The 14,230-nt window shown below is 38.2% G+C and overlaps 2 protein-coding genes across 2 annotated transcripts; one reads left to right on the plus strand and one right to left on the minus strand.

Moving 5' to 3' along the window:
* Positions 1-710: 710 nt before the first annotated feature.
* Positions 711-1,696, minus strand: LOC149176013 (17.4 kDa class III heat shock protein-like). Its single transcript, XM_089423008.1, has 2 exons — positions 1,277-1,696; positions 711-1,187 (listed from the first exon to the last, which is right to left on the minus strand). The coding sequence occupies exons 1-2, from the start codon at positions 1,679-1,681 to the stop codon at positions 924-926; spliced, it is 669 nt and encodes a 222-aa protein (XP_089279134.1). The 5' UTR covers positions 1,682-1,696; the 3' UTR covers positions 711-923.
* Positions 1,697-12,454: 10,758 nt separating this feature from the next.
* LOC149176014 (uncharacterized) lies at positions 12,455-14,025 on the plus strand. Its single transcript, XM_089419832.1, has 2 exons — positions 12,455-12,624; positions 12,900-14,025. Exon 2 carries the CDS (start codon positions 12,963-12,965, stop codon positions 13,428-13,430), a length of 468 nt encoding a protein of 155 aa, XP_089275958.1. The 5' UTR covers positions 12,455-12,624; positions 12,900-12,962; the 3' UTR covers positions 13,431-14,025.
* Positions 14,026-14,230: the final 205 nt, after the last annotated feature.

A 14,230-nucleotide genomic window follows, 5' to 3' on the forward strand; every position in this document is an offset into this window, starting at 1 on the left:
TACATGAATGATTTATCCAATGTTTGAAATAAGAATGAGACAACCCATTTTCATCCTAATATCTTACAAAAGTTTCATGGAAATTCTAATCTAAATCCAAATCGTAACTACACAAACTTACACAAAATTATAAAAATTATTTACTTCAAAAATATAAAAATACATACATACATATAACAAATGGCATATAAAATTTAAAATACATATGAAAACATTTCATATATTCACATCCACCAATACTAACTAATGTCCAAAAATAAAAATAAAAATAAAAAACATATATTATAATATATGTATAATTTAAAGAACAATGTAATTTTGACAGTAAAAAATAAATAAATGATTTCCAACATTACACAATAATGTCCCTCATCTAAATCACATAATCCATAATCATAATCATAATCATGTGCATAAACAGAAAATCATATCATAATGTATTTGTATTGGGAAAAAGACATTCTATAATTTGGCATAACGAGCCATATATAGGGTATTCAATGAAGATCATAATAACACACGAATTGTGAAATTCGCCAGTAAATAAAAAAAGGCAATTCGTGTGTTACTATGTCCCGTGCATCTTCAACATTGAATACCCTATATATGGCTCGTTACTGCCTTCTAATTTAGTCATTTACGCATCCCAAAACAGAGTACTCATTGCGATCAATTCTTTGTTCCAAATTCAAAAAATAAATTACATCTAACTGACACCAGTGGAAAACCAGACTTCCCACACAGAGAGATATCAATTCTTTGTTCCAATTTCAAACAAGAAATCACGTCTGACACCAGTGGAAAACCAGACTTCTCCAAACAAAAAACCGCTTCCATTCCATTGAACAAAAATGGAAAAGCACCTGGTTACAGTTGAAGAACAAAGAAACAAAAAGGGTTAAGCAAAACGCCTTCCTCTATCGTCAGTTTACGGAAATCTGAATTGTTTTGAACTCCATGGCAGGCGGAATCCTGGGCACAGTAACAGTCAAAACCCCATCCACACACGATGCAGAAATGCCCTCGACATTGGCATCCCCAGGCAGCGTGAATTTCCTGGCAAACTTAGGGCTTCTCTTTCTTTCCACTCGCAGATATTTACAGCCCTCCTCATCCTCGACCGCGTCGCGCTTCCGCTTGACTCCCTGGCATTCTATCACCAGCAACGTCTCCTCTTCCACATACACCTTCAAAAAAATAAACCCTCCCTGTCACTAAAATGAAACCCTAATCAAGAAACCCACCCTGCTCACTGGATTTAATTTTCGCCATTTACCTGAATGTCGGACTTGGTAAGGCCCGGAACGTCAGCGCAGAACACATACTCCTTGGGCGTTTCTTCGATGTCCACCGCTACGCCCTTGTTCTCCTCATGGTGATGGCCATATAACCGCCTGCATTGACTTTTGAGCATCTGCAGCTTGTCATATAACAGAGGGCTCATCTCCAGCTTTTCCGGGAAGTGCAGACCACGATCCATGTGACTCTTCTCCATTGAATTTTGACTTTTGAGCATCTGCAGCTTAACCATCTGCATATCCAGCTTTTCCGGGAAGTGCAGACCACGATCAATGTAACTCTTCTCCAGCTTTTCTAGAGCACGATCCAGGTAACTCTTCTCCATGTCTTCTAGAGCACGATCCATGTAACTCTTCTGCAGCTTTTCTATAGCACGATCCATGTAACTCTTCTCCAGCTTTTCCAGAGCACGATCCAGGTAACTCTTTATCGCTCAAATCTCAATTTGAATTACCAAATTCCATAGAAAATACGTTACACTCAACTAATTTCCCCAAAAAAAACGCCATAAAATTATTCAAGCCCTCCTTAAAAGATTTTGCAGACGAAAAATTGCCATAAAGTTATTCAAACCCCCCTAGCTGCCATTAAAAGACTCTACAGAAGCTTAAACCCTGCAACCAAAAATGTTAAACCCTACTAACCAAAAAGGCAAAACCGTGTATATTAGATTTACCTTCTGAAAAGAATAAAATGGATAACAGTGTATATTAGACTTACCCTCTAAAAAGAAATAAAATGGATTACAGGCAGTCACAGTGGATGGGTGAGATTCTTTGCAAATCGATTCCAAACACCAAAACTCTAGAAGCTGGACATCGATCAAGAAAATTCAATTGACAGTTCTGATCCCATCCCTCGTGATATATAGGCACATAGAAACTTCGAGAGGAAAAATTGGAAGAGAGTGGAACGTTCTCGAGCTTTACAATTGGGACGTTTAACTTTTAAGCCATCAATTGAGTTTTGGTTCACCAAAATGTTATAATTTTAAAAAGTTTTATTATTAAGTTTTTCGGCAATTATAATTTTAAGAAAAGTAATTTAAAAATAAAGTTTGGTAAAAATAATTTATGCTTTACATGGCGCTGAACAAAATCCAATTTACAATACAAACATTTAACTTTTAAGCCATCAATTTAGTTTTGATTCATCAAAATGTTAAAATTTTAAAAAGCAAAGTTTTATTATTAAGTTTTTAGGCAATTATAATTTTAAGAAAAATGATTTAAAAATAGAGTCTGGTAAAATTAATTTAAATGTGTACAATTGTCTTAAAACTATTTAGTTTGACTAAAAAAAAATTAAAGATAAAAGTTTTAGTAAAAATTATTTAAATTGTATAGTTGTCTTAAAAGTGTTTTTGTTTGACTAAGAACTTGTTTCTTTAAATGTAATGGCCCAAGACCCACAGGGAAAAAACTGGACAAGCACCTACAGCTGGAATAGTTCAATTTAGTTTTGGTTTACCAAATTGTTAAAATTTTAAAAAGGAAAGCTTTATTATTAAGTTTTTCCGCAAGTATAATTTTAAGAAAAATAATTTAAAATAAAGTTTGGTAAAAATAATCTAAATGTGTATAGTTGTCTTAAAAATGCTTTGTTTGACAATTAACAAAGAAATTTTAAGAAAAAATAAAGTTTGGTAAAAATAATTTAAATTTGTATAGTTGTCTTAAAATTGTTTTTGTTTGACTAAGAATTGGGTTTCTTTAAACGTAATGGCTCAAGACCTAGAGACATCTAGTAGGAGTGAAAGTTTGCCCCTTACGAACAACTAGTTGGTTATTCTAGGTGGTGTGATTTTCCTTGAATAACAGTGATGAATCGACCTAGAGACTTCGAGTAGGAGTGAAAGTTTGCCCCTTACGAACAACTAGTTGGTTATTCTAGGTGGTGTGGTTTTTCTTGAATAACAGTGATGATTCAACAACTAGTGATGAGTGTCCTCACAACTAGTTTCACAACTGACAAATAAATTATAATAGATTATAGATTTTCTCACCATTTATAAAAAACTTAAATTTGCATAGTGTTTAATTAATCTATTATAAGAAAATAATTTCAAATTGATCAAAACACATTGTGGTAAACTTAAATTTGTAGTGTTTAATTAATCTACTCTAAAAAAATAATTTCAAATTGACCAAAATACTTGGATGCAGCGATATAACAAATGGTTTAGTAAATAGGGTACTTGCTTGGGGTATAAAAGTATAGGAAGAGGCTTTAGGGTCAGTTGGAGAACACACTAGAGTGATGAGTCGTTCAATTTTCTAGAGTGAGGTTTGCTAAGAGAAATCGAATCAATGATCAACAACTAGTGGCAGTGAGTACATAACAGAGAGGCAGAGTTGGTACTAGTGAGGCAACGCAGATCCTGGAGAGGTTGATGCAAACGCAGTTGGGTGTTATGCAGAGGTAGCTACGAGCTGGATAGAGCCAGGAGAGGCCAGTGTGTGTGACTCAAAGGGTCTAATGGCTGATGTAGAAGCTTCAAAAGGTCAGAGAGGTTAGTAGAGATGACACAGGGCCAAAAGGTAGCGTTGGGAGGATTTCGTGGGACAGACTAGGAGCTGGTGAGCTGGGTAGGGTGATGCAGTCCCTATCAGAGTGATGCAGAGCAGTGGAAGATGCAATTGTTGTTGTACGATTGTTCATCTAGTGATTAATCAACCGAAATATCTATCTCCGAGGAGAGGTACTACTGCTAAGGGAATTGTATGTTGGTTAGCCATTTCTGGCACCTTAGTTGTATTATGAAAACTGTATAATAATAAAACCCTCTGAATAGCTGCACTGATTTTTCCACATTGGGTTTTTCTGGGGACATTGGTCCAAAAGTAACGGTGTCACTTGTGTGCTTGTTTTCTTTTAGTTGATGATCTGTAGATGTTAACACTGTACTTGTGTTTATTTTCAGTGTTTACATGGTAAATAACTTGTTAAGTAATTAAACACGTAGGAAGCAATAAACCAGATAGTACATGAAGAATTTCTAACGGGTTAAACTTAGAAATTCCAACAAGGTATCAGAGTGTGGTTGCAGATCATAAGAAAATTGTAGGCATTAACCAAGCAGAGCATTTGCAACAGATTCAGTGGTCCCCAGTGACAGAGCTGATCCTTGCAGAAGGCGACAGAGAAAGGAGTGGTGCAGAGGCACTCTGTCATTGTTCTAGGCCAGAGAAAGGCAACGCAGAGGCTAAGGGAGGCAGAATCAATCTCACGCAGAGCCTAGGAGGGTTAACGCAGTTGGCTAGGGGAGTTGATTTGATGGTGTCGAGATTGCGCAGAGTCAAGTGGATTAATCTTTCACTTATTGGGGCATAGTAGGCTGTGGGTAATTTGTGGAGCGAAGCTAGTGCGGTACTATGGTCAGAACAATACCTAAAAGGGCAAGACCAAGGAGGAGGGAGTTGCTGCTGAGACGATTTTCTAGTGTAGGAATCCAGATCAATGTTATAGTTACACAAATGATCGGAGTGGGGAAACTTGACGTTGGCAGAAGGATTTCCAGGAGGGAAATCGGGACTTAGAGGGAGTCCAAAGGAGAAATTCTAGATGAGAAGTAAAGAGACTCAGGAGGAGTCAAACTGAGAACTTCCAAACAGGAAGAAGAGAGACTCGACAAGAGTCGAACAGAGGACTTCCAGGAGGGAAGTAGAAACACTTGGAAGAGTTGAAAGGAGAGCAGTGAAATGGCCATGAATTAGATGAGAGATCAGGACACGCTAGACATAGAGTCCAACTTTGTAGTCTAGAAGGCCAGGATCTTGTCCGTTCTAGAAAAAATATCGCATCAAAGGTTTCGCCTTGAGAACGATGGCTATCACGGTCGACCTAGTAGTGAATGGTATGTATGATGAGACAATGGCTAAGACAAAGTGAATCATCCTTGACGGGGTCAAGGATCATGTGGTACCACATTTTTGCTTAGAAGGAAATGACAAAGGAGATGTGGGACACTTTGAAGACATTGTACCAGCATACTTTTGTGTAGAGGAATATGCCCTTGGAGAATCACCCAAGGGCATACCAGATGCAGAAGTGAGAGAAGATAGATGTCTTCCTCGATCGGTTGAAGGAGATCCATGACCAGCTAACATCCATAGGTGGCTATGTGTCTCAAAAAAGCTTTCCCTTTACTAAAAATAACATCATAGTCTCTATCCTCCAAATTGCAACAAATACCAAATTATGCTTGAGACTTGGAGGTGTACATAGAGCAGCCCGAAGGTTTCGAGATCTTCAACAGCAAGTCGCAGGTGTGTAGGCTCAAGAGAGTGTTGTATGGGTTGAAAAAAGCACCATGTGCTTGGTACACACGGATAGACAGTTATTTCACCGGACTTGGATTCTCCAAGTGTGAGGCGGATCCTAACCTACACCAGATTGTGGTGGAGGGTAAGTTGCTTATCATTGTACTTTATGTAGATGATTTGATTCTAACAGGTGATGAGTTGTTGATACTTTTATGCAAGGATGATCTTGCTAAGGAGTTTGAGATGAAGTACTTGTGCCTCCTTCATTATTTCCTGGGATTGGAAATTTGGCAGTGCAGTGATGGACTATTTATTTCTCAGGGTAAGTATGCTTGGGAGTTACTAGAGAAGTTCAACATGCATGTATGCAAGCATATTGATACTCCTCTTCCTGGAGGTTGGAGGAATGAGGATGCTACTTCAGCAGAGGTAGTGGATGCCACTGTTTATCGACAGTTGGTGGGGTCGCTTATGTATCTGGTCAATACATGACCTGATATATGCTATGTTGTTAACCAGCTTTCACAAGCTATGGTTAAGCCAACAAAGCTCTTCTGGAAGACAGGCAAGCATGTATTGCATTATCTCAGAGGCACATCGGATATGGATTGTGGTACAGACAGGAGGAAGAGGTGAAGCTATGTGGCTTCACGGATGCAGATTAGGCAGGGAGCCCAACGGACAAAAAGAGCACATCTGGAGGGATTTTCAGTATCGGGTCGACAACAATTTCTTGGTATAGCAGGAAGGAGAGATCTGTGGCACGAGTATATGGCAACAATTTGGCTGCATGCGAGGCTATATGGATGAGGAAGATCCTGGTCGGGTTGTTCGATTCATACTTGAAGCCTTCTGTGATTTATTGTGATAACCAGAGTTGCATTAAACTCTCAGCTAATCCAATATTTCATGATAGATCTAAGCACATTGACATCAGGTACCATCATATCAGAGATTGTGTGCAGCGGAGAATCATGTTACTTTCATACATTCCAACGGAGGATCAAGATGCTGATATCTTGACGAAGGCACTGACCATGAGAAAATTTGAATACCACCGAGGCAGGACAGGGGTTGCTGATAATCCATATTTTGTTGAGAGGGAGTGTTGAGAATGAAACAAGATGATGGAGCTTAGTGGAAAGAAGTCGCCTTCACTAAGTGGGCCCGCAGGCTATTTTTGGCACAAAGTCTATTTTTAGACTATGTCTATTTTTAGACATATGGATCATGGTCTATGAGTTGCAGGATGCTATTTGTGGATGATTGGCCATGTTGGTAAAAATAGATGGACCTCTATTTTTAGACATATGGGCGGAGTCTATTTTTAGACTGTCAGGCTAAAAGTAGAACAGTCGAATATTATTAGCTCATAATAATATTTGAACTATAAACATTATCTTATCCTCTTGGAGCACTTCAGTTTGAGCTACAGATGTGGCACATGCAGCTGTCAGAAGGAGATACGCTTTTCTTATGGGTCAGTTGAGCTATTGCATGATGGACTTCAGTTAGAACTCATGTGGTTGAGTTTGGTGCAGTTGTTGGAGTTGTGTTCAGTTTGACTTGGTGTATTTAGTCTAACTGTAGAATACACTAGTGATCAGTGATGTGAATTAATTTTTAATTAATTCACTAATTATTAACTCATAAAGCAACTAAAGAATACATCAGTTAACTCAGTGCATGGACAGTTCAATGGAGACAGGTGTTAGAGGTTGAGATTGCTATCAGTTGTGACTATAGTTGTGCATGAGATTTGCACAATCAATGGATCGAGTATTGCCAATGAGGATTGTGTGGTTCAACCAGGGAAATACGAGTTTGGATCAGTCATTCTCATCTATTCTCATGCAGGATTGCACAATGGAGGCAGGCAAGCAGTGGAGGAGATTTGAACTTGTGATTGATTCAGATCTAAGCTAGTTTGTGTGTAACAGGTGGAGATAGTATTGAGTACTTGTGAGGAGTATTGTACTATGTATTGTTACATGTTCTCAATCATTATAATATACAGATAGTGTGGGGTTTTCAGCTGTATGCTTTCCCTGGGTTACATATTATGTTAATGTGCGCATGCGATTGATGTTTCATTGTTTTAAATTCTGCAAAATTGATGATCAACGTAGAGAAGGTTATGTATTATGCATGCATTCCGCAATAGTGTATAATCGAGATAATCTCTGTGAATAAGTGTCATATTATTCAAAATTTCTACAGAAATCACTATGTAATTTTGGTTTTTCTTGTTTCATGTCTATGCATGTTGTTCTAAACTGTGATTTCCATTTCGTAGATTGTTAGATTAGAATTGTGTCTCTTGATTTCAGTTTGATTTATTGAACAATTGCAATTTATATCAACATTTCTACATGGCATTGGAGCCCTGAAACCACATTAGAACCAATATTTTGAATTCTTCCCTCAGGAATTTTGAATTGTAGCTTCATTGTTGAAGTTTTCCTTCAGATTTTGGACAATGTCTTTCAACATAGTAATATTGGAGTATGCCCTAGAGAGTAACTCAAATTTCATTGCCTGGAAGGATTGGATGGAAGAAGTGCTTGATAATAATTATGTTAGAATATATCAATACTGATATTGCAAAACCCCAACAGTCTGATGCAAATCAATTATCCCAATGGAAGAAGGATGGTGCGAAGGCCAGGAGAATTATTCTGGAAAGGTGTGAGAAACCATGTGATCTCAAATCTCCATGGAAAAGCTACACCATTTTCTGTGTGGGAGACACTAACTAAGCTAATTGAAAATAACAGTGACCATAGAAAATTGGCCCTAAAAGACAAACTTCAAAACATAAGGATTCAGAAGAATGAATATGTTGTCCAGTACCTGACTAGATTTACACAATTTCAAGATGAGCTTGGATGGGTTGGGGAGAATGTTGCAGAATGTGACCTAGTGCGCCTAGATCTTCTAAGCCTTCCAAAATCCTAGCATAGCTACCAGGACTCTATGAATGGAAGGAAAAAAATACCGAATTGGGAGAGGTTGTGGTCTGATTTGGTACAAGAAGAGATCAGGAGAAATACCAAAGATGGAGCATCATCCAAATGAGAGGATGAAGAAAATTTTTCCTTGGTTAGGAAGGGGATTAAGGGAAAAGGAAAGAAGACCTATAACAAACCTAAATCCAACAAAAAATATGGCAAGAAGAAATACTTGAGCCAGATAAAATACTTCCACTGCCACAAATATAGTCACTATGCTACAAAGTTTCCACGCAAAGATTCTAACAAGAAACCCTCAGGAGGAGTAGGAGGTGAAGCACTAGCCTCATAATTTGAATTAGACTTCACCCTAATAGCGTGCATATCCAACACTATATGGGGTGTGTGTGGTACTTAGATTTCAGTGTCTCGTTCCATATGACAAGGTGTACAGAATTTTTTAGCAACTTGGAGCATAAGGATCTCCAAATGCACATCAAATTGGGTAATGATGGGAGGTACAACACCAAAGGAATTGGGATTGCATGCTTTAAGAGGGAGTTGGGCTCCCATTTCCACTTGAAAGATGTCATGTATGTACCAAGTCTCAAGCATAATTTGGTATTTGTTGCAATTTGGAGGATAGAGACTATGATGTTATTTTTAGTAAAGGGAAAGCTTTTTTGACACACATAGCCACCTATGGATGTTAGTTGGTCATGGATCTCCTTCAACCGATCGAGGAAGACATCTATCTTCTCTCACTTCTGCATCTGGTATGCCCTTGGGTGATTCTCCAAGGGCATATTCCTCTACACAGAAGTATGATGGTACAATGTCTTCAAAGTGTCCCACATCTCCTTTGTCATTTCCTTCTAAGCAAAAATGCGGTACCACATGATCCTTGACCCCATCAAGGATGATTCACTTTGTCTTAGCCATTGTCTCATCATACATACCATTCACTACTAGGTCGACCAGGATAGCCATCGTTCTCAAGGTGAATCCTTTGATGCGATGTTTTTTCTAGAACGGACAAGATCCTGGCCTTCTAGACTACAAAGTTGCACTCTATGTCTAGCGTGTCCTGATCTCTCATCTAATTCATGGCCATTTCACTGCTCTCCTTTCAACTCTTCCAAGTGTTTCTACTTCCCTCCTGGAAGTCCTCTGTTCGACTCTTGTCGAGTCTCTCTTCTTCCTGTTTGGAAGTTCTCAGTTTGACTCCTCCTGAGTCTCCTTACTTCTCATCTAGAATTTCTCCTTTGGACTCCCTCTAAGTCCCGATTTCCCTCCTAGAAATCCTTCTGCCAACGTCAAGTTTCCCCACTCTGATCATTTGTGTAACTATAACATTGATCTGGATTCCTACACTAGAAAACCGTCTCAACAGCAACTCCCTCCTCCTTGGTCTTGCCCTTTTAGGTATTGTTCTGACCATAGTACCGCACTAGCTTCGCTCCACAAATTACCCACAGCCTCCTATGCCCCAATAAGTGAAGGATTAACCCACTTGACTCTGCGCAATCTCGACACCATCAAATCAACTCCCCTAGCCAACTGCGCTAACCCTCCTAGGCTCTGTGTGAGATTGATTCTACCTCCCTTAGCCTCTGCGTTGCCTTTCTCTGGCCTAGAACAATGACAGAGTGCCTCTGCACCACTCCTTTCTCTGTCGCCTTCTGCAAGGATCAGCTCTGTCACTGGGGACCACTGAATCTGTTGCAAATGCTCTGCTTGGTTAATGCCTACAATTTTCTTATGATCTGAAACCACACTCTGATACCTTGTTGGAATTTCTAAGTTTAACCCGTTAGAAATTCTTCATGTACTATCTGGTTTATTGCTTCCTACGTGTTTAATTACTTAACAAGTTATTTACCATGTAAACACTGAAAATAAACACAAGTACAGTGTTAATATCTACAGATCAGCAACTAAAAGAAAACAAGCACACAAGTGACACCGTTACTTTTGGACTAATGTCCCCAGAAAAACCCAATGTGGAAAAATCAGTGCAGCTATTCGGAGGGTTTTATTATTATACAGTTTTCATAATACAACTAAGGTGCCAGAAATGGCTCAACCAACATACAATTCCCTTAGCAGTAGTACCTCTCCTCGGAGATAGATATTTCGGTTGATTAATCACCAGATGAACAATCGTACAACAACAATTGCATCTTCCACTGCTCTGCATAACTCTGATAGGGACTGCATCACCCTACCCAGCTCACCAGCTCCCAGTCTGTCCCACGAAATCCTCCCAACGCTACCTTTTGGCCCTGTTTCAACTCTACTAACCTCTTTGACCTTTTGAAGCTTCTACGTCAGCCATCAGACCCTCTGAGTCACGCACACTGGCCTCTCCTGCCTCTGTGCAGCTCGTAGCTACCTCTGCATAACACCCAACTGCGTCTGCATCAACCTCTCCAGGATCTGCGTTGTCTCACTAGTACCAACTCTGCCTCTCTGTTATGTACTCACTGCCACTAGCTGTTGATCATTGATTCGATTTCTCTTAGCAAACCTCACTCTAGAAAATTGAACGACTCATCACTCTAGTGTGTTCTCCAACTGACCCTAAAGCCTCTTCCTATACTTTTATACCCCAAGCAAGTACCCTATTTACTAAACCATTTGTTATATCGCTGCATCCAAGTATTTTGGTCAATTTGAAATTATTTTTTTAGAGTAGATTAATTAAACACTACAAATTTAAGTTTACCACAATGTGTTTTGATCAATTTGAAATTATTTTCTTATAATAGATTAATTAAACACTATGCAAATTTAAGTTTTTTATAAATGGTAAGAAAATCTATAATCTATTATAATTTATTTGTCAGTTGTGAAACTAGTTGTGAGGACACTCATCACTAGTTGTTGAATCATCACTGTTATTCAAGAAAAACCACACCACCTAGAATAACCAACTAGCTGTTCGTAAGGGGCAAACTTTCACTCCTACTCGAAGTCTCTAGGTCGATTCATCACTGTTATTCAAGGAAAATCACACCACCTAGAATAACCAACTAGTTGTTCGTAAGGGGCAAACTTTCACTCCTACTAGATGTCTCTAGGTCTTGAGCCATTACCTTTAAAGAAACCCAATTCTTAGTCAAACAAAAACAGTTTTAAGACAACTATACAAATTTAAATTATTTTTACCAAACTTTATTTTTTCTTAGAATTTCTTTGTTAATCGTCAAACAAAGCATTTTTAAGACAACTATACACATTTAGATTATTTTTACCAAACTTTATTTTTAAATTATTTTTCTTAAAATTATACTTGCGGAAAAACTTAATAATAAAGCTTTCCTTTTTAAAATTTTAACAATTTGGTAAACCAAAACTAAATTGAACTATTCCAGCTGTAGGTGCTTGTCCAGTCTTTTCCCTGTGGGTCTTGGGCCATTACATTTAAAGAAACAAGTTCTTAGTCAAACAAAAACACTTTTAAGACAACTATACAATTTAAATAATTTTTACTAAAACTTTTATCTTTAATTTTTTTCTTTAAATTTTTTTAGTCAAACTAAACAATTTTAAGACAATTGTACACATTTAAATTAATTTTACCAGACTCTATTTTTAAATCATTTTTCTTAAAGTTATAATTGCCTAAAAACTTAATAATAAAACTTTGCTTTTTAAAATTTTAACATTTTGATGAATCAAAACTAAATTGATGGCTTAAAAGTTAAATGTTTATATTGTAAATTGGATTTTGTTCAGCGCCATGTAAAGCGTAAATTATTTTTACCAAACTTTATTTTTAAATTACTTTTCTTAAAATTATAATTGCCGAAAAACTTAATAATAAAACTTTTTAAAATTTTAACATTTTGGTGAACCAAAACTCAATTGATGGCTTAAAAGTTAAACGTCCCAATTGTAAAGCTCGAGAACGTTCCACTCTCTTCCAATTTTTCCTCTCGAAGTTTCTATGTGCCTATATATCACGAGGGGTGGGATCAGAACTGTCAATTGAATTTGCTTGATCGATGTCCTGCTTCTAGAGTTTTGGTGTTTGGAATCGATTTGCAAAGAATCTCACCCATCCACTGTGACTGCCTGTAATCCATTTTATTTCTTTTCAGAGGGTAAGTCTAATATAGACTGTTATCCATTTTATTCTTTTCAGAAGGTAAATCTAATATACACGGTTTTTCCTTTTTGGTTGGTAGGGTTTAACATTTTTGGTTGCAGGGTTTAAGCTTCTGTAGAGTCTTTTAATGGCAACTACGGGGGTTTGAATAACTTTATGGCAATTTTTCGTCTGTAGAATCTTTTAAGGAGGGTTTGAATAATTTTATGGCGTTTTTTTTGGGGAAATTAGTTGAGTGTAACGTATTTTCTATGGAATTTGGTAATTCAGATTGAGATTTGAGCGATAAAGAGTTACCTGGATCGTGCTCTGGAAAAGCTGGAGAAGAGTTACATGGATCGTGGTCTGCACTTCCCGGAAAAGCTGGAGAAGAGTTACATGGATCGTGCTATAGAAAAGCTGCAGAAGAGTTACATGGATCGTGCTCTAGAAGACGTGGAGAAGAGTTACCTGGATCGTGCTCTAGAAAAGCTGGAGAAGAGTTACATGGATCGTGGTCTGCACTTCCCGGAAAAGCTGGATATGCAGATGCTCAAGCTGCAGATGCTCAAAAGTCAAAAGTCAATGGAGAAGAGTCACATGGATCGTGGTCTGCACTTCCCAGAAAAGCTGGAGATGAGCCCTTTGTTATATGACAAGCTGCAGATGCTCAAAAGTCAATGCAGGCGGTTAGATGGCCATCACCATGAGGAGAACAAGGGCGTAGCGGTGGACATCGAAGAAACGCCCAAGGAGTATGTGTTCTACGCTGACGTTCCGGGCCTTACCAAGTCCGACATTAAGGTAAATGGCGAAAATTAAATCCAGTGAGCAGGGTGGGTTTCTTGATTAGGGTTTCATTTTAGTGACAGGGAGGGTTTATTTTTTTGAAGGTATATGTGGAAGAGGAGACGTTGCTGGTGATAGAATGCCAGGGAGTCAAGCGAAAGCGCGACGCGGTCGAGGATGAGGAGGGCTGTAAATATCTGCGAGTGGAAAGAAAGAGAAGCCCTAAGTTTGCCAGGAAATTCACGCTGCCTGGGGATGCCAATGTCGAGGGCATTTCTGCATCGTGTGTGGATGGGGTTTTGACTGTTACTGTGCCTAGGATTCCGCCTGCCATGGAGTTCAAAACAATTCAGATTTCCGTAAACTGACGATAGAGGAAGGCGTTTTGCTTAACCCTTTTTGTTTCTTTGTTCTTCAACTGTAACCAGGTGCTGTTCCATTTTTGTTCAATGGAATGGAAGCAGTTTTTTGTTTGGAGAAGTTTGGTTTTCCACTGGTGTCAGACGTGATTTCTTGTTTGAAATTGGAACAAAGAATTGATATCTGTCTGTGTGGGAAGTCTGGTTTTCCACTGGTGTCAGTCAGATGTAATTTATTTTTTGAATTTGGAACAAAGAATTGATCGCAATGAGTACTCTGTTTTGGGATGCGTAAATGAGTAAACTAGCATTTGCACCAAATGTTGCAAAGAAAACGCCGTAAGGTATAAATTCGAAAAGAATAGTGAGATATAGAAGATCATTGAATATAAAAAATAGTAAACAAAATATAATAAATTGTCGGGGCAATTCTGTAAAGTCTTTACAAACAAATTCATTGTTTTTGTAAGCCAT

The sequence above is a fragment of the Pinus tabuliformis genome, chromosome 4_1 (genome assembly GCF_031772625.1).
Source record: "Pinus tabuliformis cultivar Carrire ecotype Pingquan chromosome 4_1, CPIR1, whole genome shotgun sequence".
In the NCBI taxonomy this organism is placed as follows: Eukaryota; Viridiplantae; Streptophyta; class Pinopsida; order Pinales; family Pinaceae; genus Pinus; species Pinus tabuliformis.